The 21,812-nt window shown below is 59.3% G+C and overlaps 1 protein-coding gene across 2 annotated transcripts in view; it reads right to left on the bottom strand.

The window, feature by feature from the left end:
• Positions 1–11,399, bottom strand: part of NOTCH1 (notch receptor 1) — a 38,821-nt gene extending 27,422 nt beyond the window's left edge. For both annotated transcript variants that reach the window (XM_084299136.1, XM_084299137.1), the window contains exons 1-2: positions 11,184–11,399; positions 9,499–9,580 (exon numbers count right to left, since the gene is read on the bottom strand). In XM_084299136.1, the coding sequence (XP_084155262.1) occupies positions 9,499–9,580; positions 11,184–11,241 (140 nt within the window). In that variant the 5' untranslated portion in view covers positions 11,242–11,399. The remainder of the gene's footprint in view (positions 1–9,498; positions 9,581–11,183) is intronic.
• Between the last annotated feature and the right edge of the window lie 10,413 nt (positions 11,400–21,812).

Raw genomic sequence — 21,812 nt, 5'->3', positions numbered from 1 at the left:
ACCCCCGGCGCAGATGACACTCGGGCGCCGCCGCAGCCCTCCCCGCGGCTTTGTTCAAATTCGGGACGCGCCGGCCCCACGCAGTGCTGCCCTGAGCCTTCAGGGGGGGGTTTAAAGGTGCTGGGTGCTCATCACCCTCAAGGACGGGGACCAGGCTGGAGGTAAAACCCACCTCAAGCTTAAAATGCACAAAAGAAAGCAGAGCACGGCCCCTGGCCACACACACAGGGGCTGTCCCCGCGTCCCCATCCCGTCCCAGCAGGGAGGGGACGGAGGGGCCCCGCGTCCAGGCGGCCCCTTATCTGCGCTGCCATCGCGTAACCTCGTCCTCACCCTCATCTGCTGGAAGCATAAACGGCCGCGGGTGTTTTCCCCAAGGTAAAAGCACCGTGGGAAAGCCGAGGAGGGACGGCTCGGGTCTTTGCTCGAGCCCCATTTTGGGGCCGTTGGGCTCAGGGGGCCGGGCGAGCCCCCGCTGGGGCTGAGCAGGATGGAAACGCCTCCAGGGAAGGGTCAGCGGAGCCCAGAAGTGCTTCAGCGAGCACCCAAGGGTGGCCTTGTGGGGGAAGGGGGCCAGAAACCAGCACCAGGACCTCGCGTGGTGCAGAGGGTCCCCATGGAGGGACCGTGAAGCACGGCCTCCTGCTGCTGCATGTTCCCATATGCAAACGGAGCAAACCCAGCGGGCACAGGCCCTGTGTGCTAAGCCTCTTCTGCCCCGCCAGCCACAGAGGAGTCACTTTTCCAGTTGTGCCAGTGTTTTCTCACCCGGCGCAGCCTGGAAGCAGCTCCCCGACTACTCCCCAAGTCACAGCCCTCGCCCCGAGAGCCGCTGCCAGCACCGGGGACCCTCATCCCCAACAGCTCCCAGCCGAGCTGCTGCTCGAGGGGACAGGTCACTGTGCCACAGAGGGACGGGACGTGTTTCCACCTTTCTCCTGGTTTTATTTTCATGCTACTGGCTGAAGGAGAAAACCCTCCTCCTTCCCTAGCAGCCCCTCTGGCACAGAGCATCACCAGGGGCCGTGCGGGCACGCAACCGGCCACAGGACCAGCTCCTCAGCAGCCTCATCCTCGGGAACACCCCACCGAGCTCCCCGCAGGGCGAGGGGAAGGAAAACCTCTCCCGCTGGCAAAGCAGAGCTCCACAGCCCTCGTCAGCTCCCGTCTCACCCTCAGCTGCTCCCCCGGCACCGCCGCACGGCTGGGGGACCCGCGGCACCGCGCGGCTGGCAGGAGATGGGCACAGGGCGATGGGGAACAGCACAGCGGCTGCACCGAGCTCTCGGCAGCGTGGAGGAGGCTCCTTTTTTGCCACTCGCCCTGTGGTTCCTGGCACAGGCACCCGGGAGGGAAGCAAAAGCTGCGCCGTGCTCCCAGGAGAGCCGGGGCTGAGCTGCCCGGCTCCTCCTCGCCCGCCGCGGCACCGAAAAGCAGCGCTGGGCTGAACCGGCGGTTTCTTTACAAAGTCCCGTCCAGGTCTTGCTTTATTAAACACGCCGGGACACCAGCCTGGGAAAAAAACACAGAGTTTCACATCGGGAGGGTGGTTGGCAAAGCAGCGGGTTCCTTCGAGTGACACCAGGTTAATAAAGCAAGAGCCGATCTACGGCCTGGTTTAATTAAAAAAAAAAGCACGCTGCAATCCAAAGCCTTTGATGTGTGTTTCTTTTTTTTGTTCCAGTTCATTTTTGACCTAGCCCAAGCCATCTAATTGGGATTTTAAGACCCAGACTTTCATCTGGAGAGAAACTCAAGGAATTCCCAAAGCTGGATGCGCTCACGGACGGGAGCGGGGAGAGACGTGCTCCAGCCGCTCTTCCTCCTACCAGCACGGAGGGAAATAAAAAAAAAATCATACGGCTTTGTTTCTTCAGCAGACATTAGTCAGGACAGTTTGGGAATCCAAGTTCCCATTGTAATGAAAAACAATATAATCCCATTACTAAGCAAAGTGGCCGGGCTATTCACCCCGAGCGGTGAGCAGCTACCTGGGAAGGAGCTGCCTTTCAATGGAGCTTCATTCACAATGCACATGAAAGATGGCTAAGGAAGAGCCCAAGACAAAACTCGCTTCATTCCCACCCTCAACAATGGGTCCTAGGAACGTTGTTGTGGTTTTTTGTTGTTTTTTTGTTGTTTTTTTTCCCCCAGCTGATGCTTTTTATATCCTCTGCCGGTGTAAAGCCGCACAGCCCTATTGTTTGTGGGGCTGCACCGCAGCAACCTGCTCGCCTCGGTCCGTGCTGGTGGCAACGTGCAGCTCCTGGACGTCGTGGAGCTGCTTCACTGGGGTGATCCGGGAGGAAACAGAATCACAGAATCACAGAAACGCTCCCACAGCCGGTGCTGGAGGCACCCCAGGGAAACACAGCCCGAGCACACACCGCAACTGCACCCAGGTTGGGTCCCTCAGTTTCTTTCCCTATAGAAAACGCTTTATTCTTTAACCCAGCAGAGAGGAAAGGCTGAACGGGGGGATTTGGGATCCCCACATCCCTGGGGCATCCCCGAGCCCTAGGCCACCCTACATCCCCTGTCCCTTGGGGAGCTGAAAGCCCTGGCACACACACGTGGCAGTGCCGGTGTCGCCACCGTGCTCGGCGATGACGAACAAACTCTTTTCCTTTTTTTTTTTTTTTTTTTTTCTTTTTTGTTTCCCCTCCCCAGCCAAGTTTTGGCTAAACACTGAGCTGCCCGATCCCCGTATATGGAGAACTCCCCCAGGAACACACGCGAGCCCTCCGTCCCGCTCCTCTGATCCTGGAAATAAAAACCTGCGATTAGGATCTGAACAGCTACCGCCAGTTTAAACAACCTATATTTAGCTCTGATATTTATAAATAGGGGGCGAGGAGGGGGTTTTACAGAGCCCAGCAGTGCCCCTACAGCCCCAAACCCCGCCAAAGCTCCCTAAAACACTCAGCAACACCAAACCCCTCGCCCCTTGAAGGGACACCGCAGAGGCTTGAAGCCTGCATGAGCAGACGGGCATTCCCCCAGCCCGGCACTGCTGCCACTGCCGAGTTGAACCAAGGAAACAGCAGGGAGGGAGGGAAGGAGCTGCCTCCGACACCTTTTGCCGGCAGAAATCCCTGTGTCAACATGAAGCCCCATTGAGCCCGGGGGACAATAGGGGCGGCGCTGCCCTCCGGCCGGCGCCCGCATTCCTGCCCGGCGTCCCCTAGAAACCCCCTTTCATGAGGAGCAGCAGGCCCTGTGAAAGGGCCGTCTGTCGCCCTGCCTTTTGACTCCCAGGCCTGTGTCTAACATTTTAATAGGGGCTGGGGGCTGGGGAAAGGCCCCCCTGCTCGCGGGCCGTCCCCCCGCAGGGTCACTCTCCCAGCCCGCCCCGGTGCGCGGGGCTCTCGGTGCCGAGGGGCGCGAGCCGGCAGCGCTGGGCATGCCTCTGTCGGCAGCCACGTTCCTCCACTGGCCCAGTTCAGCGCTTTAGTTGCCCACAAATGTCTTCAGGAGGGGCTTTTTTGGGGGTTTCTCCATGAAGGATGCACCAGCCAGGCAGGAGTGCTGCAGCAGAGCGGACTCGCGCAGCCGCCAGCTGGTAATTCGCACCTTGACATCAATCACCTGCAGGAACTCCCAACTCGTGCACAGCAATGCCAGAGGGGAGTATAAACTCCAGGAGATCCCCACCACCCTGCTGGCTTCCCCTGGCAAGGGACAGAGCGGTCGGGGAAGCACCGAGCCCCCCTGCCCTCCTGTTTCTCCCTCGGGAACAGCCGCAGGTGGGCACGGAGCACCACGGCGCACCAGGCACCGAGGAGCTGGCAAGGCTCAGCCCTGCAGCCCCAGCCCATGCAACAGCTTGGGCCTGATCCTACACAGCCTCGGTGGCCCTAAAGAAGCCTGGCACCGCTGCCCGTAGCCACACTGACTTTTTACCAAGCCCAAAGCCGGAGGCTCTGCAGCCCCGCGCTCCTCCCGGCTCCCAGCCCACCGCCACCTGGCCGCTCGCCCGCAGCGAGCCCCGTCCATTAAGTAAGGGCGACGTTATAGCGTCATTAAAACTTAATAAATCCATTTCCCATATAAATACCATTAAATTCAGATTTTGGGGAAGGGAATTAGGGCGAAAACTTGTTAAAAAGAAAATGACTTAGGCGCAAATACATTTTTGCAACTTGACTGAGCGTGAAAGTTTCCCATTAAAATGCAACTCCGCTCCCTTCGCTTGAAATGTGCAAAAGCCTAATAACCACGGCCTAAACATTAACTGTTTAACCGACTTTTCCAATATTAACTCCAGGCTGCTGTGGGGGAAGGGGAGGACGTGACGGGTGAGAGCTTGAAGTAGGTGCTGGTGCTGCGCGACCCAGCCCTGAGCACATGCTGCTCGCACCTCGCCGCCGCGATGCTCCCAGCAGCGGTGCCCAGACACACGAGTGTGCCAAGGGGGCTGTGAGCACTGCACGAACCCGTGCGGGATGCTGCGTGGTCATGGGAAGCCCCCCTGAGCCCCACGCAGGGGTTTTGGTCGTGGTCATGATCCTGCACGGCTCCTGCTGAGCGCCTCGGGTGCCCAATTCACCTCTGCTACCTGCTGGGACGCGTCGTGCACGGAGATGGGTCTCGATGCTCAGATAGGCAGGAGCAAACGGGGGAAACTGAGGCACGCAGCAGCACTCACTTGATAGGAAATCCTACAGGGTGAGCCCAGCTGCTGGGCACGTGCTGGAGCTGTCGATGGAGACCCTGCCATGGGTCCAGCTGCTGCCGTGCACCTTTACAGGAGAGCAGAAGCCAGGCGAGGTGGGCATCAAGAGTAGCACTGCAGCCACCTACACCACCTGCTGCTTACCAGCACCTTTGGCCAGTGCAAACTGCAGCAGCCCAGCCCCAGGACAAAGATGAGCTCAGTCCTGGTGAGGACCCAACACAGTGCCCATGGCTGGGGGGCCTTGGGAATGGGGTAACAAGGATCTGCTGCTGCCAATACCCACTGAGATCCAACCCCGATCCCAGCACACCCCAAACTGCACGGAGGCACCTGCGGCACCAAGAGGAGCAGCCAAACCCCAGCAAAGGCTGCGAGGGAGCTGGTTGGCCCCTGCTGGAGGCAGGACGCAACCGAGACCCCTCTGCAGGTCTCCTGGGACTTCTAAGGCACATCCTAAGCTCTTCCACTCCGTACCCACATGCTCTGAAACCCTGGTGTTTGGAGACACGTTAACCACAGAGAGCTCTCCATCCAGATCCAGAGCTCACCAGCTGGTGGTAACTGCACCCCGAGGCTAAACCCTCGTTAAAAACCCTGCTGCTCTATAAATTTCACATTCCCCTCATGTACACACGCAGTTACCACTCAGGACACCAACAAACATGAGGAAAACGAGGGTCACCCCACCTCCGGGCCTGGAAAGAGCAAGTTAATTTCCAAACAATGTTATTTTAAAACTTGCTAACTGCCTACTGATTATGTTATCCAAGCCCTTAATTGGTGAATAGCTCGGTCCTGCAGTCACTTCTACGTGTCACCTGCATGCTACATACAATAACCTGTAATAGTCCCAGAGGTGAGGCCAGGGCGTGTAGCACCAGCTGGAACAAATGGGTGTTTGTGACCACAAGGGACCACGCTGGTGTGAAGATCTCATCCCATCTGGATCCTGGGGAGCCCCCCAGCATCTTCATCTCAGGCACTGCTGGGGGCCCTACCGAGACATCTCCTCTGGCGCACGACCGGTGCCGACCCCTGCCCAAACGCAAGGCAACCCCTCCGGCCCAGAGAAATCCATCACGGGTATCCAAGCCATGAGAAAAAAATAAGAAAACACTCAGTCCAGACGGTAAAGTCCCAAGGCGAGTTATCAGCAGGCAGTGAGACCACCTGAGTCAACTGATAACCACAGCGGCGAGGAGGGACGGATCGAGATTCTTCTGGAAAAGAGCCGCACAATGTCCCTGCTGGCCCAGTGACCTCACCAGCTGAGCTGCTCGGCTCGGTTTCTCTTCCACTGGAATCCGCAACAGGTGACGCTTTTGTGTTTTTAATCTCCCCTCTTACCCATTTCCACCTTGTTCTTTTCCGAGCATGAGATCAGACTTGAAACAGCCATCGAGAGTGCTCAACATGGCTGAATCACCGCTCGGCTACTTCTTTAAGAGCTTCCTCTGCTCGATTGTTCAACACTCCACCCTCTTCCTCTCCAGCGCGGAGACTGCATTTTTGCTTTGTTATTATTTCATGGAAATAACGTTGGGGTAAAGCACATGAGAAAAAAAAAAAAAAAATCAAACCAGAAGGAAACTTCCGCCCTTTACAACGAGATAACAATGACTGAGCAGTTGAATAACTTGAAGGGCACAGAGAGCCGCAGGACTCAGATCACTCCTCTGCCTTCCTGCTTGTCTCCAGAAAGAGTTTTGAGCTAAAATAATCGCCTCTGGCTGCTGTGGGCCCTCTCTGAAAGCTTCTTCCAAGCGCAACCAGCCCTGGTCCACCGGCCCTGGAAGCTGGGGGTGCAGTGGGCACGGCTCAGGAGCCATCTCCCCGCCTGCACTACAGCACTACGCTGATTCATAAACAGAGGAAGTACTTTAGCAAACTGACTTTTCCCCCTTTTCAGTGCAAACCTGGTGATTAATTTAACTTATTCTTTTCCGTTGCAGACTATTTTGCTTCTCCGGGCGAGAGCATGGCAACCCAGACGCAGCTCCTCCGACTTTAACAGGGAAACGCTGGTGGAGCAGGGTTTGAAATTCAGCCCCCTTTCATGCCATCTGCTTTTAACTAGTGGAGCAAGGGAGGTCCTGGGAATAAAAGTCACATGGCACAGCGATCTAAAACGAGCCCTGCTCATTTGCAGGGATGCCAGTCAAAAACACAGTTATCCAGCAGTCTAATTAGGAGCTACCACTAGGAGTCGGAACGATTTTTTTTTTTGGAAAACCTTCTCATTTCGCCTGGGAAAGCGCCTCAGTCGAAGGCGAGCGCCTTTTTGGAAAGCCACAGCTCGCCAGCACCGCGAAACCACACTTCAAACACCGCAGCCGCCAGCCACAATCCCCAGCCCTGGCCGGCCCTAAGGCAGACCTTGAAGAGCTACAGGTCTGTGCCAGTGCCACGCGTGGGACACGAAGCTTTGCCACCGCTCTTACAGCCCCGGCAGAGCCCGCTGCCCCTGCCAAGGTGGAAAGCAACTCCAAAGGCGGCTTAATTAGACCGCGAGCCCTCCAGCCGATCAAATGCTCGGTCCTCCGCGTTCAATTAAAGCTCTGTGTGCCCCCGACTGCCTGGCAAGGGGACAAGCAAGATAAGGCACCTGGAGCTTTACAAACTACCACTGTAAAATAATAAAGGCTGAGAAAGCTCCTCGTTTCACACCGGTGACTTCCTTTCCGCCGCAGAGCTGATAACCGGGGTTTGGAGTTATCAGAGTCGTCTTCAAGTAACCCGGCTAGCTCTCCGCCGCGACAAGCGCCGGGGCGCTCGTCCACTCGAGGAGCGTCTCCCTCGTACGCTATTTATTTCACTCCACTTTTTCTAATTGGATTTGTGGGGACAGCACAATGGGGCTTTATGGCCAAACTTTGTTAAGTGCCAGGCCGAGCGGAGATGTGGCCAGCAGCCAAAATGGTGCATTTCACGCAGGCGCCAAAGGGCAGTGCCAGCTTTTCTGCGTCTGGTATCTGTGCTCTTGGCTCCGCTTTGTTTAAGAAGCTTGGAAGCAGAACTCCTCGTAAAGAGAGATTCAGGCAAGTGAAAAGCGGGATTTTGCGAGCTGCTATCAGACACCTTGGGAAGTTGCATCTGGTCCGGTCTGCCAGCACCTCTCAAGCCGCCTCCGTCGCCCACGAGATGCCACGGCATGGCACGAGGGCTGCACCACGCCGAGAGCACACCCTCAGCTTCCTGCAGGGATAACTCACACCTACTCGCGAAGCCATCCTGGTGCCTGCAGCCGAGGGAGAGGCGGTTGTTCACAGCTAGCAATGAAGTTCTGCAGTTCTGTAAACTTAACTTTTTATCTTAAAAAGAAACCCAAAAGGAAAAAAAAAAAAAAAAAAAGCCACACCAGCAACCCAAGCCTACTTTGGAGGCTTCTCCTCCAAATAGAGCTTGCACACATCAGATCTAATTAGATTCCATCACCATCTGCACATGAAATGTAAATCAGGAGTTGCAGAGACTTAAGAAAAAAAGGAAAGAATGACCACAAGGAAAAGGAGGGGTGTAAGGTTGGGGAGGGGGTGGAGGGTTGGGCATTCTGGGAAGCCATACATGATTAGTCACACAGCATTAATCTGCCTCCCTTAACAATAGCTGCCGAATTTCGACCGAATCCCAGCTGTCGCTCTTTGAATGAAAGAAAACAAGATTTAGAGCGTCAAGCGTTGGTAAGGGCTTCTGTGCAAAAAAAAGTGGCGTGCATTCATTAGTGGCTCACAAAAGGACCCAGCCTTTGTCCATTAAATTGCTCATGTGCCTGATTGATTTGCTGATTTATTTTCACCAAAGGGTTGGGGGGCTCAGCTTGGAGAAGGGGGCGGGAGGTGCCCGGCTACTGGGCAGAGTAACGGCACCCGGGCAGATTTGCAAAAAAGCAACGCACATTGTCAAGGAACACTGCCATTCAACAGGTCGGGATTGGAAATGCCTTCGGGTTCCTCCGCCGAGAGCTTCCTATTGGGAAATTTGGGGTGGGTGGGAACGTCTCCCTGCCCGCTCTCAGCTCAGCCCGTGTTTAACAGGCAGAGGGGAAATCTGGCCGGAAAACAGAGCCTTGCCCATTCAGATTTCTTTTATGGAATACTTTTAAAAAGGGAGCTGCAGCCTTATTCATTTCTCTTGCTTATTGTTCCCTGGGAGCCTGGAGTGAATCGGCCATCGCTGCGGTGGGTCGGTTGGTCCTTCAAAGGGTCCCAACGCTTCTCACATCCGTTTCCCCACAATCAGCTTGGAGAAGGTTCCTGCCCGTGTGCCAGGACCCGTGGGGTAATGCCGGGCTGGACGGTGCCACGACACCGTGGGGCTGCACGAGAGCACGGCCCCGCTCTGCCACCTGCCCCGCGGACACACGGACATCCGTGGGGCAGCCCGAGCCACGCAACATCAACTTCTCTTGAACATTTTTGGAGACGTACTGGAAACCACGGCTACCAGGGTGCCGGGGAATGAAGGGCAAGGTTTTAGGGACCGGGGGGAGTAGCTGGGAGGCAGGCAGCCTCCCTCCCCTCCTGCCAGGCCCGCGAGCGCCGCGGGCTGGCCCTACCTCCTGCTCCATCAAGCAGGGCAGCCTGCATAGGTTCACACCAGCCAAACATGGCCCTTTGCCCATGTTTTTCCACCCAGCTAGGAACAAAGACCGATCCTGCCAAACTCGCGGCGACTCCTACACAAGCAGGTTATTCTTGCCACTCCAGGAAAGACAACGCATGCGGCCCTATTAAATCCAGAGCCTTCAAAGCAAAGTCAACACGCGTGGCAGCGCTTCGGTCGAGGGAGATGGAAAATCCTCGGGCTCCTCCAATACTTACTGGCACACCTCGGTCCCATTGAGCAAAGTCTCGCACTTGCCCCCGTTGAGGCAGGACTCGGCCGGCTGCGTGCATCGCACACCTGCGGACAGAAGCACAGCGTTAGGCACAGCGCAGGCCCCGGCACCCCCTCTCTGGGGGTTTATGTCCACACCAAGGGGTGACGGAGGGTCCGTGTGGTCCCAATATGGGAAAAGTTGGCCTAAAAACATCCTCAAGGGGTGCTGGCGGGGAGGCGCTGCCCTCAAGGCAGCGGGTCAGGCCCCGAGCGACCAACGCCATTTGGGAAAAACCATCCCGCCCGAGGGCCCGCGAGTTACCAGCAGCTCGGTCGCGAAATGAGTGGCTCCTCGCAACCCGCTCTGAGTCAAGGTTTCATTGTCTGGCCCTCAGAGGCCGAGTTCTGCGCAGTTACCACAGCAACTCGCTGAGAAGTACCAGAATCGCTTCCGATTTCCACCCCGGGCTCGCTCTTCCCCTTCTCTGTCCCCGCCAGCTCCTCACGGGCCCCGACCCCACACGCTCCTGTGCAGCCCTCGCAGTTTTCACCCCGAGCAAGCACAGCCTCACAGCGAACCCAAATTCTCCCCAAGTGGCCCCAAAACCGAGGCGCTGCCAGCCCGGGGCCACCCCACACCCTGGGGGCTCCCTCCCCAGCCCCCCCCGCCCCGGGCCCTGCTTTAGGGATGCAGCAGGGAGCTGGGGGTGCACCCCGCGCCCCTACAAACTTCACCCCGGAGGGGGCAGGCGCCGGGATGGGGTCTCCAGCGGGACCCCCGTCGGGGTGTCCCCACTGATTGCGTTCCCCCAAAAGCTCCCGGCTCCCCCCCCCCCCCCACAGCTCCGGTGGGGTTTTGTGCTGCTCCCCAGGGGCTCTGTAGGGTCCCCCCAAGCCATGTAGGGACGGGACAGGCCGGGCTGTGCCCCCCCCCCCCCCCGTCCCACTCCGCTGCCACCCCTCGGGGCCAGCCGCCCCCCGACGGTCGCTCTGCACTTTTTTTTTTTTAATTTTTTTTATTTTTTTTATTTTTGCGGCCAAACACCCGGAGCCGGCGCCGAGGGGAGGGGAAGGGAGAAAAAAGGGGGGGTGGGGGGGGCCCTGAGGGGCACCCGGCTGACTTTCAAGAAACAGGAAACCGAGAGAAGAAAAAAAAAAAAAAAAAAATTGCAAAACGGTCAAAAAACTCTCGCGGAACAACAAGCTGCGCGCACCTCTGCGGAGCCCAGCCCCGTCCCGACCTCCTGGGTCCCCCCCCCCCCCCCCACGGCAGCACCGAGCTCCGGCTCCCCCCGACGGCCCCGAGCCCCGCTGCCCCCCGACCCCGAGCTCCGGCTCCCCCCGACGGCTCCGAGCTCCGGGCTCCGAGCTCCGAGCTCCGGCTCCCCACGGCCCCGAGCTCCGTCCCCGTCCCCCCCCCTCCAGCTCCGCCGAGCTCCGGCTCCCCCCGACGGCCCCGCTCCTCGCGGTGCCCCCTGCCCCGAGCTCCGCTCCCCCCCCCCCCGACGGCCCCGAGCTCCGCTCCCTCCTCCGGGACCCCCCCCCCCTCCCCAGCACGGCTCCGTTCACCCCCGGGGCTCCGACCCCGCTTCCCCCGACGGCTCTGAGCCTCGCTGCCCCCCTCGGATGCCCTCACCCCGGGGGGGGGGGGGGTTCATGGGGCGAACTTCCCACCCTCGGCCCTCACCTCGCGTCGGGGCGGGCAGCAGGGCCAGCAGGAGCCCGGTGGCCAGGAGCCGCTTCATCCCTCTCCGCTCCCACCGCTCACAGCCGCATAGATCCGACGGGGTGGAGGGGGGGGGGGGGGCTGAGGGACACCGACCGGGCTGAGCCGGGTCGAAACGAGCCGAACCGAGCCGGGCCGGTTGCTCCAAGGAGCTTCAGACACACAGCGCGCCCCAGCGCCCAGCAAAACCTCTCCGAGCTCCGGCGCCTCCCGCGGCTGCTCAGCCCCCGGCGGGCCGGGCCGGGCCGGGCGGAGGGCGGAGAAGCTGGGGGGGGGGGGGGGCGGGACGGGACGGTGCGGGGCGGGCCGGGCTCGGCACGGCTCGGCACGGCACGGCTGGGGATGGTGGGGGGGGACGGCAAGGGCCGCCCCTCCCCGCCTGGCCCCTCGAGGGGTGTGGGGGGCACGGAGCTGGGAGAGGGTTGCGCGGAGATCGGGGTGCCCGAGAGGGGGGGTTTGGGGTTGGTTGGGGTATCCCTGTGCTGCCCCCACACCTCGTGGAGCACCCCCCGGGCAGCCTCTCTGGGTGCCCCCCTCCCATGCAGCCCCCTCCCAGGTGTTTAAACAACCTCCGGGCACCCCTGTGAAGCCCCCCACCCAAGCAACTCCTCTCAGTCCTCATGCAGCCCCCTCCCAGAACGAGTGCAGCCCCCCCACAGGCCCTTAAACAACTTCTGGACACCCCTATGCAGCCCCCCCCATCCCAATGCAGCCCCTCACCCCCATACAGCCCCCACCAAGCAGCCCCCTCCATGCAGCCCCCCTACATCCCCATGCAGCCCCCTCCCAGCCCCTTAAACAACCTCTGGACACCCCTACGCAGCCCCCACCCCAATGCAGCCCCTCACCCCCATTCAGCCCTCCTCATGCAGCCCCCCCACAGGTCCTTAAACAACCTCCAGACCCCCCTGCTCACCCCCAGTTGCAGCCCCCCAGCCCCCCAGGGCTCGCAGCCCCCGCTCAGAGCCCACAGGAGGCCCCAGGCTGTGCCCACCCGGCTGCACGGGGCTCGGGCTGAGCGTCCCCCAGGGGTCTCAGGCCCAGGGGAGCAGGGTGAGGGGGGGATCCCTGCTCCGACCCCACACAGGTGGGTGCAGGTCCAAGGGGACGTTTCCCACCCGCGCCCCCCCCCAACCTGCACACTGCTACCCATGGAGCGGGGCAATGTTGTTGGTTAGGCCACCAATTAATGAACTGGCAGCCCCGTGTGCCACACCAACAAATAAATTAGGGGCGACAGAGAAGCCAAACCTGCGAGACAGCCCCACAAATCCCCCACGTGTGCAGGCTTCCTGCGCCCTCAACCCGGTGCCCCCCCGTGTCCCCCCTATTGCTCTGCCAGGCTTGAGTCCTGCATGCGGAGCTGCCCCAGAGCCTGTGGGGTGGGAGTGTGGGGATGTCCCAACCAAAACCCGGCCACGTCCTGGGCTTGGGGACATCAGCGGGTGCTGCCACCACCCCCACAGGGTGGCTGCAGGGCCTGCTCCCCCCCCGCGGGGTCACCCCCTGCAGCGCACGCGGTTCCCACCGCGCCCCGGCACTTCCAGCAAATTGAAACCAGGCCGCGAGCTCGGCAACCAAAACGCAGGCCCCAGCACTTAAATCTCCCATTTTCATGTGTCGTCCTGCGGGGGAGGCCGGGGGGGGGGGCTCAGCGCCTGCACCCACCTCCAGGAACGGCCTGTGGGGGGGTTCCAACGTGTGCCAGGGTTTGGGGTCCCCCTCTCCACGGCACCGCTCCCTACTCTGTGGCACGCACTGGGTGGAGAATGCAGGGGCAAACACTGGGAGCAGAAATAATTCAGGAGTATTAAATCCCACGGGGACCCGGGTGCCTAAATCCCGTTCTGGTCCTGCTCTCCTCAGCCTCATACCCGAGCTGTGGCTGTGGGAGGCCATGGGGTGGCTCTTTTACAGCCCTGAAAGCTGCGGGGCCGTGCGGGGCTGCCTGCCCTGAGGCTCCAGGCATGGGAAAGAGGAAGAAGTGCGAGGGTCGGCAGCGGGTTAATGAGGGGGGGGACACCCTCAGCTGTGCCTCTCCTCGCGGGGCAGCGCTCCGCCAGCCCCCGGGCTCATCCCGTCCCATGCCAGGCCTGGTGTTATCCCACCGCTTCCTGTTGTAAATTATTTCCAGAGCAAGTGTGAAACAATTAAACAAACCGAAGGGCAGAGTCTGCTCATTAGATCAAAGCCGCGAGCCCTGCAGCGTTCCTTGCGCTGCTCTTTCCCCTCGTTTCCCTGCCTTTTGCTTGAGATCGGGCTGGGCGCTGCGGTGCCCTGCTCCGGGCAAGGGGGTGCACGGGGCCACCTGGGGTTTGGGTGACACCGGGAGCTCGAGCCACCGTGTGAAATGTTAAATCACCCCAAGGACCGTGCTCCGTGCTTTATTCCACTGCTGCAGCAAGGCCGGGCTGTTGTGGTGTCCCAAGAGCAAACAGCAAAACGATGTGAGGAGGTTGGCTTTGTGCCCATCTTTATGGTCCTTCTCTACCCCTGGTAGGGCAGTGGGTGTCCCGGTGTCCCCCTGTCTTATCCTATCTCCAGGCACGAGCAGGATGGCAGTGGCTGGGCACAGGATGCATCCTGCACCCTGACCAAGCGATGTCCCCGTGCCACCAGGAGCGTGCCACCGCCTCCAGCCCCACACGGCCGAAAGGCAGCTTGAGGTTGCCACCACCCGGGCTTCTTTGGTGTTGGATATCTCCATCCCGTTCCCTTCCATCTCACCCCTTTCTGTCTCCCCGTTCGGGATCCGGGAGCATCTCTGCTCTGGAAATCGTGGCTGCACCTTGCCCGGGCTTGTTCCCCGCGTGCACAAAGCACCACGCGCTCGGCTTGGCTGCGCTCGGGTGCTTCCTTCCCAAAATTCACCCCCCCGCCGGCTCTGCTGGGCCATCGTGGCCGTGTCTGGGACCACGGGGCCACCGAGGTCCCCGCTGTGTCCCACTCTGGGACAGTGGGGTGGTGGGATGCGGTGGCAGGGCCAAGTGGTGTGGACACCCATCCAGGCAGGGACTGTAGATAACCAGGCACCAGCCAGCTCAAGAGCAGGGCAAGATTTATCCCGGACAACCACAAACTTGTGGCCAAACCCCGTCCCCTGCTTCCCCCTGCGGTGGGGAGGGTCTGCTGGGGGCCAGGCTGCGAGGAAATGCGAATATCCCCGTGCGTGCAGCCACACGGCCAGGCTGCTTGGCTCCCTGAATGCAAAAGGTCAAATATATATTATTTACTGCCTTCACCCCGAATGCCAGGGCAGACTTTGCCCTGGAGGAGACCAAGATTCCTCTGCGGCTTCTCCATGGATGGGGACACGAGTGCTGACACCTCCCGGTGCCCCGCTGCCATCCAGCCCAGTCCTCCTCGAGCTCCCTCCTTCCACACACATCTTCCACAGACTCCTACCAGCAAAAGAAAAACCAAAGAGGAAGCGAAAGCCAGCGTAGGCATAAATCTTTTTGCAATAAGAGGTGACTGTGACATAAATCCAAGGAAAGTTTTTTTAACTTTGAGTGGTCTTTAGGGGTTAAATGCAGTGGGATTTTAGGTACTTTTAAAAATAGTGTTCATAAAAGGCTCGCAAAGAAACCTTGGCACGCGGCCATGTGATTAGTGATTTAAAAACATAAAACCTCCACACATGTTTAAAAGTTTTAATAAGTCAAAATTAAATGAGTGAAACTCTGGGAATATTTTTTTGTTACTGCAAGCTAAGAAAATTATGTCCGTTAAGCAAAACTTAATACAAATATAAACAGGTAATGCACATCTGTAAATTATTTTCATGTCTCCAGGGGCTGGAAAAAAACCTAAGTGAGACCAGCATTCTTATATATATTTTGCCTTGACAGCTCAGGAAAAAATTTGCCAAAAACCAGAGTTAGAGCACTGGGCTGGCGTGGGAAAGTTGGTTTAGTGAGAAATTTGCCCTAGGCTATTTAAATAAAAACAGGCGTTTTTTAATGGCAAATGCCTGTTAAATACAACCAACACGCTTCCAATCGCCCGAGTAACTGGTGTGCCTATTCCTTCATGACACTTTCATCTCTTTATCATCGCAATCAATATTTTGCTCTTATGCACGCAGCGCAATAAAAAGAAGACCGATAAGGCAGACAACAGACTGGATCTTGCCTGCTCTGCCCGTCGTGCTTAGCTTGGCACTCCTCTGCCAGCTGAGCTGGGGAACGGCAGGCAGCACGGAGGGCTAGCCCTCCTCGTGATGCTACACGCGCTCTCACACTTGCTCACGCTCAAAAAAAAAAAAAAAAAAAAGGCAATTTTAGTAATTAAGCATGAATCAAAGTGGGTAGATCATCCTGGAAAGCCTAAGCAGATAAAAATACCACCGGTGGTGGAGCCTGTGATGTAAAACGGAGCCAAAGCTGCCCCGTAATGGGATTACGCTGCGATTCCCAGGGGCTCCAGAGAAATGAGGATGGATTTGCAAGAATGGGATAAATCCCAACTCTTTTTTTTTTTTTTTTTTTTTTCTCCTTAAATAGCCCAGTGGAGGACTTTGAATGGGCAGCGTTCCTCCAGCCTGCGCTGCTGGCGGCGGTGCCGGCACAGCCCGCGGCAGCACGTGCCCGCCGAGGACAACGTTCAGGGCTATCGGTCCCGCCGGCCCCAGAGCCCCGCGGTGGCACGTGGCACACGGGGTGGCAGGGGACGGGAGGGGACAGCGGGGACAGCGAGCTCCTCATGCTACGGCCCTGCCCCGGCACAGCGGGTGCACCCGGGCTTGGTCCCCGCGGGGTTTTCCTCCTCGCGGGCTGCTGAAACTGGTTTGATTTGCAGGGTTGCTCCTGGCCATTATTTCTCGGTGTGTAAAGCGAGCTTAGGAACAATTACCCGCGGGATTAGCGACGGGCGGCGGGGCGTCCCAGGGGAGCAGATTTCCCTGCACGGCTTGTACCTGGGTGAAAGGTGCTGCCGCGCTATTGCGCTATAAAATCCGTGTCATGTTCAAAACGAAATGCCTTTATGGGCCAGGAGGGGAGAGCAGGTGTTATGCAGGCGCCTCTCAGCCCATACCTGGCCTCTCTGTCCCCTGCGCTGCTCTTATCCGCCTCCATAAAACAACTGAAACATTCTCTGTTGTGTAAACAGAGGTGGATCGGGAGAGGGTTTATGGAGCTGCGGGTGACGGAGTGTGCCCGGCGCGGCCGTATGGGTGCTCCTCCATCCCTCTGACTTTTGCTTTTCATCTTGGCAAAGAAATCACTCGTGTGCGTAAAGGGGCCAGGATCAGGCCTCCTGCGATATTTACATTTAATAATTGAAAACCGTTGCTCGCAGCAGTGAAAACCCAAGCGTGATTCTCCGCGCAAGCCCAGGCACGAACCCGACGCTGAGTTTCTGGACCGCCGAGCGGTGCCAGGCACCTCTGAGTTACGCTGGCATCACCGCAGTTTCGCTCGGCTCCACGGGGCTGCAACTCACACACCTCCTCTCCTGGGGCAAGGGCTCAAGGAAGACATCATGCTGTATGGACACTTGCCCTGTGTGGGTTTTTGGGTATATTTTTTGGGAGACATTGCTCCCAGGGACGTAGGCATGGGGGTGGCTCCTGGGGTCCCGGGATGGCACTGATGTTACAGGTAGTTTCAGGGGCAGCTCAGTGCCAGCTCTGTTCTCACAGCAATGGCATTTGAGAATCGGGAGCTTGTGCAATGTGCTGAAGCCAGCGAAAATTCTTAAGTGATTAAAAAAAAAGAGGGTAAAAAAGTGTAGCGCCCTTCCCGCTCGCTCCATTACCTAGCGCTCCCACCACCCCCTCTGTCTTTCCACGTGGAAAAGGAGCATTTTGAGACGTTTCACTTGGCAGAGCGGCTGTAACGCAGGTTTTCACCCCAAAAAACACACCTGGAAAAGACCGTGCCTCTCCTGTGCTGCTGTGGGGTCGGTGAGGCTGCCTCCTGCTACGGGCACCCGGCACGGCTGCGCGCTCCGCGGCCGGGCGCATGTGCTGGGGCTGCCGTCGCGCAACGCTTCCCACCCAGCTCTGACCTTGGTGCCTCCGAGCAAAAACACCTCCTGGAGAGGGGCCAAGCACAATAGCCGGTTCCTTCTACTCCCTTCCTTCCCAGGCAGCCACATTATCACAGGGCTCGGCCGCGAATCAAAGCCAGGCACACGGGGATGGGAACCGTGAGGAATCAGCCCAAAGTTGCCGTTTCCTCTCGGAGGGGCTGGGTGGCAGCAGGGGGGGGCTCTCGGGAGCCTCCTGCTTTATCGCAGGGTGCCCATCACGGAGCGCCCCGTGCCCTGCAGGGAGGGAGAGACCCCCAAACCCCACTTGGGTGCACCCAGGAGCCCCAGGAAAACCCCCTTGTGCCCATGTCACCCAAGCCTGGTGCCCCCTGTGCCCCCCGTGCCCCCCTGATCCACGTTCCCGGTTCCACAGCAGCTCCCAGCTCCCCGTGCTCAGAGGCTTTGCCATGCTGTAAGGCTTTGTGGTGCTGTGGCCGGAGCCAAAGGGTTTGGAGCAGTCCCAGAGCCCATTCCCTGACCTCTGTCCATGGGCAGCAGTAGATAAGCGATGTATTTCCTGGAAAATCATTGTGGGTTTGCTATAGAATTCGGCCGAAAAAATAAATAAACCAGGAAAAATCCCTGCCTGGGGTGCCTCAACCCTTTGGGGGGACCCCTGTATGGGATGGATCCTCGCGTGGCCCTGGCTGGGTGGGGGCAGCATCCCAGTGCCTCCCACTGCCAACCCCCCCTCTCCCAAGCTTTTTTGGGGCCATTTTGCTCACTCAGCAGCCCAGGGGTGACTGCGGCTTTGGGGTTGGATGGAGTCATCTCCTTTTTGTGCCCGCAAAGGAAAGCACCCCAGACACCACCGTTTGCCCTCGCTGCTTCCTTGTGCACCTCCCTGCTCCCCGCTGCCACCACCCCGTGCTCTCTGCGGACCAGGGGCTCATGTCCCCACATCCAGGGACGCTCCCCACTGCATCGGGTGTGGGGCAGGTGGCACGGGTCCCGCCGTGTGCTGCAGCTCCCCAGCGGATGCAGGTCCCCAGCACCGCGTTCCCGGCACGGGCCGGCACAGGCAGCGGTGGGAACCACTGGCACCGAGGTGTGAAACCTCCCCTGCGCTCGTGAGCTGCCACTTCAAAGCCCGGGTGACCTTTCAGATGCAGCTGCTCTTCCCGGGGCAGTGACTCAGGGCCGGCAGGAAACGCCTGCCGGGAACGGGGACCTTGGTGGGGCGCTGCTGCCGGGTGCCACCACCGGCTCCCCGCTGCCCCACGGCTGCGGTGTCCTCAGCAGCACAAAGCCAGGCCGGGCTCCTCGCTGTGCCTGGACTTTGGAGCGCGTGAGCCGTGCCCACGTGCTGCCCGAAGGAGCAGGGTGCTGGCTCCCCGGTTGTGCCAAGCTGTGCGCACGTGTGCCCGGCTGGCAGCGGCACCGCGGGCCCCCCGAGCTCCCCGACACGAAGGGACACGCCGTGGGTGGCTTGGTTGGGAGCACGGGGGAAAGTGTCCCTGCCTTCCTGCTCCGAGAAAATGCCTCCTCTCCCATGAACGTCCAGCAGCAAAACTCTACATCAAAGCCCGCCTGATGGCAACGAGTAAACAGGAAGGGAGAGAAAGACAAACACGGCGACTTGCAACTGTTGGGGGAGAAAAACAACTCGCTCTCCAGGCGGGAGAAGGTTTGCTGCAACCCCAGGGGGAAACGTGGCAAATGAGCCAAATGAGCCAAATGAGCCAAACGAGCCAAAAGGGCTGGGGAGTGCCTGCTCCAAATGCTGCTGCGGGGAGGCTGAGCCCCACCGCCGGGGTTAGGGGGGTCAGGGATGCTGGTGTGGCTCCTGCTGCCCAGATGTGCTGGCACATTGTGCCCAGCAAAGTGGTTTTAGGAAACCTGGAGGGGACAGGGCCACGCAGGATGGAGGCTGGGCTTGGTTTTTGCTGCAGCAGCGGAGCACATCACGGCCGTGCCCTCGCCTGCCTCCACCCCGGTGCCTTGCAGGAGGCCAATTCCCAGGGCAGGGGTGCGCCAGGGTCTGGTTAATAGGATTAGGGGCCTCCTCGCCTGGTCATCCCATCCTAATCCCGCTGGGAGGGGAAAAGTCAGGCTGGGACAAAAGGCAGCAGCCAGCCGTGTCTGGCCGTGGCCCGCTGACCCCTGCGCAGGCAGTGGGGACGGGGCAGCGGCCGCAGACCCTCGCTGCCACCACGCGGGTGGTCACAGCCACCACCGGGTCCCCGCGTGTGCTGCAGCATCGGGGCCCCCAGCCTGCAGGACGCCGGGCACGGGAGCGAGTCGCTGGCACGGCTCCGCTGGGCGTCAGCGGGACGAGCCGATTCAGCGCCTCGGAGCAGCTGCTGTCCAGCAAAGTTCCTGTTTTGCAGTGAAATCTCCAGCTCCGTGCCTGGAAAAAACAAAAAAAAATACAAGCGAGAGTGGAGCAGGTGCCTGGCCCTGTGCGGGGTGGCTGCGAGGGCTTGGCCTTGGTTTGCTGTCGAAAACACGAACGCCGGAGCTGGGCCAGTCCGTGTGCGCAGCCCGACAAAAGCTCCAAAAACTGCTCCCCCACTAAAACAAAGCGAAAGAAAACAAAGCGAAAACTGAAATTAAGGCGTTGGGAGGGAGTCAAAACCTCCTGCCTTAGAGCACGAGCCAAACACAAAAGCTGGGAAAATTAAAACGCAGCTTTCCCTGGGCAGGGATTATCCCCCGTCTGCTCGCTGCCCCCCCAGAAGCTGCCCATCGCCCCAGCTCCTGCACCCCCCCGGGGTCCCAGCACACCACGCCGTCCCCATCCCCCAAAATTACAGCTGGATGGCTCCGGGCTGTCCCCGCAGCAGCGTTTTCAGCACCGGGGGGGGTTATGAACACGTCTTTTTGCACGGGGCACGGTGCAGGAGCAAAGCCCGGTGCCTGGGGAAGGGGCGCGCGGTCAGCCAGCACTGGAAACCCTGGGGGCACCTCCTAAAAAATGGGTTTAGGCAACACGAATGAGGAGGAACAGGACCGTGGGGGGGAGCAGCAGGATCGTGCCCCTCGCCTGGGGGGCCAGGCGCTGGGGGAGCGGCGCCCGAACCACAAGGGCTTGGCTCGAGCTTGGCGCGGCTTCGGTTTGCTGAGCGGGATGTTTTCGAATCTGCACCGAAGGGAGGAGGTTTGCCAACGGAAATATGTAACTGACTGTAAATAATGGCTTTTATCTGCGGAGGTGCCCGTGAAATGAAGAAGCGCCCAGGCAGCGGCGGGGCAGACGGAGCGGAGAGGCGCAGGTGACAGCGGAGGTGTTGGGTTACCGGCTCCCCGTCACCGCCGGAGCCCCCTGATGGCTTGTGACAGGTTCATAAGCTGAGAAATGCGATGCCCTGCAAGGTTCAGTAAATATTAGGACTACTCCTCCCTCTTTCTGGTGCAGGTTTAATTGCTGGGATAATTCAAAAGAGCACAAGGGGGAGAAAAAAAAAGAAGAAAAAGAAAAAAAAAAACATCTGGGAAAATAGGACCTGTTAAATAGAATCCATTAATAACGAAATAATTGTTCCTCTGCATGTGATTCAGACAGCTGCCTAATTGTTAATTACCTCGATATGAGAATAACAGGTAATTACGAGGCTGCAGCATGAGGAGCTTTTTTGCTGCCTGGTTTTCTTTCAGCGGGTGCCGGCGCTGGAGCGTGCCCCAGCAGGTCACACCGGGACTTGGGGGAGAGCCGTGCCCCGGGGGGATCCTGCGGTGGGTGCAGGGGGGGCTCCAGGTCCCAGCCCCATCCCGGGGCTCTCGCTGCTCCTGGACCCAGAGCCCAGAGCCCAGCGGTGTCCCCGGAGCCTTTGGGGCCAGGAACCGCTGCTGGGTTCCCTTCCCTGGAAGTTCCCTTCCCTGGGAGGGTGAAAACGCAGACAGGCACCTCTGGGGGTGAGATAACATCTGTGCAGCTCGTGCTACCGCTGCTTGTGATTTGCCATAGCCGGTTTTGTGCAACCATCACCTCTGGCGTCCTCCAAAGATGAGCTCTGGTGGTGAGATGGCCAAGCGAGGGAGCGGGGATGGAGAGAGCTGCCCGAGAGAGGTGGCCCCAGGGCCTGAATCCAGTGGATCCGTGGGTTCTGATCCTTCAGTGCAGCGCCTTGCACAGCGGATGTGCACAATTCAGGGGCCCGATCCGGAGGCAGTAGAGCCGATGCTGTTTCCCACGTGCTCAGGGTCATCCGTCAGCAGAGATCTCCGCAGGATGCAGGGCTGATACCAGCCCCGGGGAAGGCGACACGTTTTCCCTTAAGCAGCGTGGTCAGCGAGTGCTGGAGAACACGAGCTGTGTTCTGGGGGCTCTGGGCTTGTCCCCGGCTCTGCTGTAGACCCTAAGCACAGATGGGGAGAAGTCTTTTTGGGGAGGACTTCACACCTTCATGCCTTGCTTTAAATAAGGCCATGCTCGAGGCATGTCCCCTGTGCGCCGATGCTCCTATCCACGGCCCTTCCCATCACCCTGAGGTGCTTGCACCAGACTGGGCACCCTTTATCAGAGCTGTGTGTGCCCAGCCAGGGGACAGCAGCAGCCCTGCAACTCCTCCTTGCCCTGGGAGGGAGCAAGCTCCGCTCCCCTGCTTGCATTTC

Source organism: Netta rufina (genome assembly GCF_964035555.1).
Source record: "Netta rufina genome assembly, chromosome: 20".
NCBI lineage: Eukaryota > Metazoa > Chordata > Aves > Anseriformes > Anatidae > Netta > Netta rufina.
This window is presented reverse-complemented; position numbering and strand designations above follow the sequence as displayed.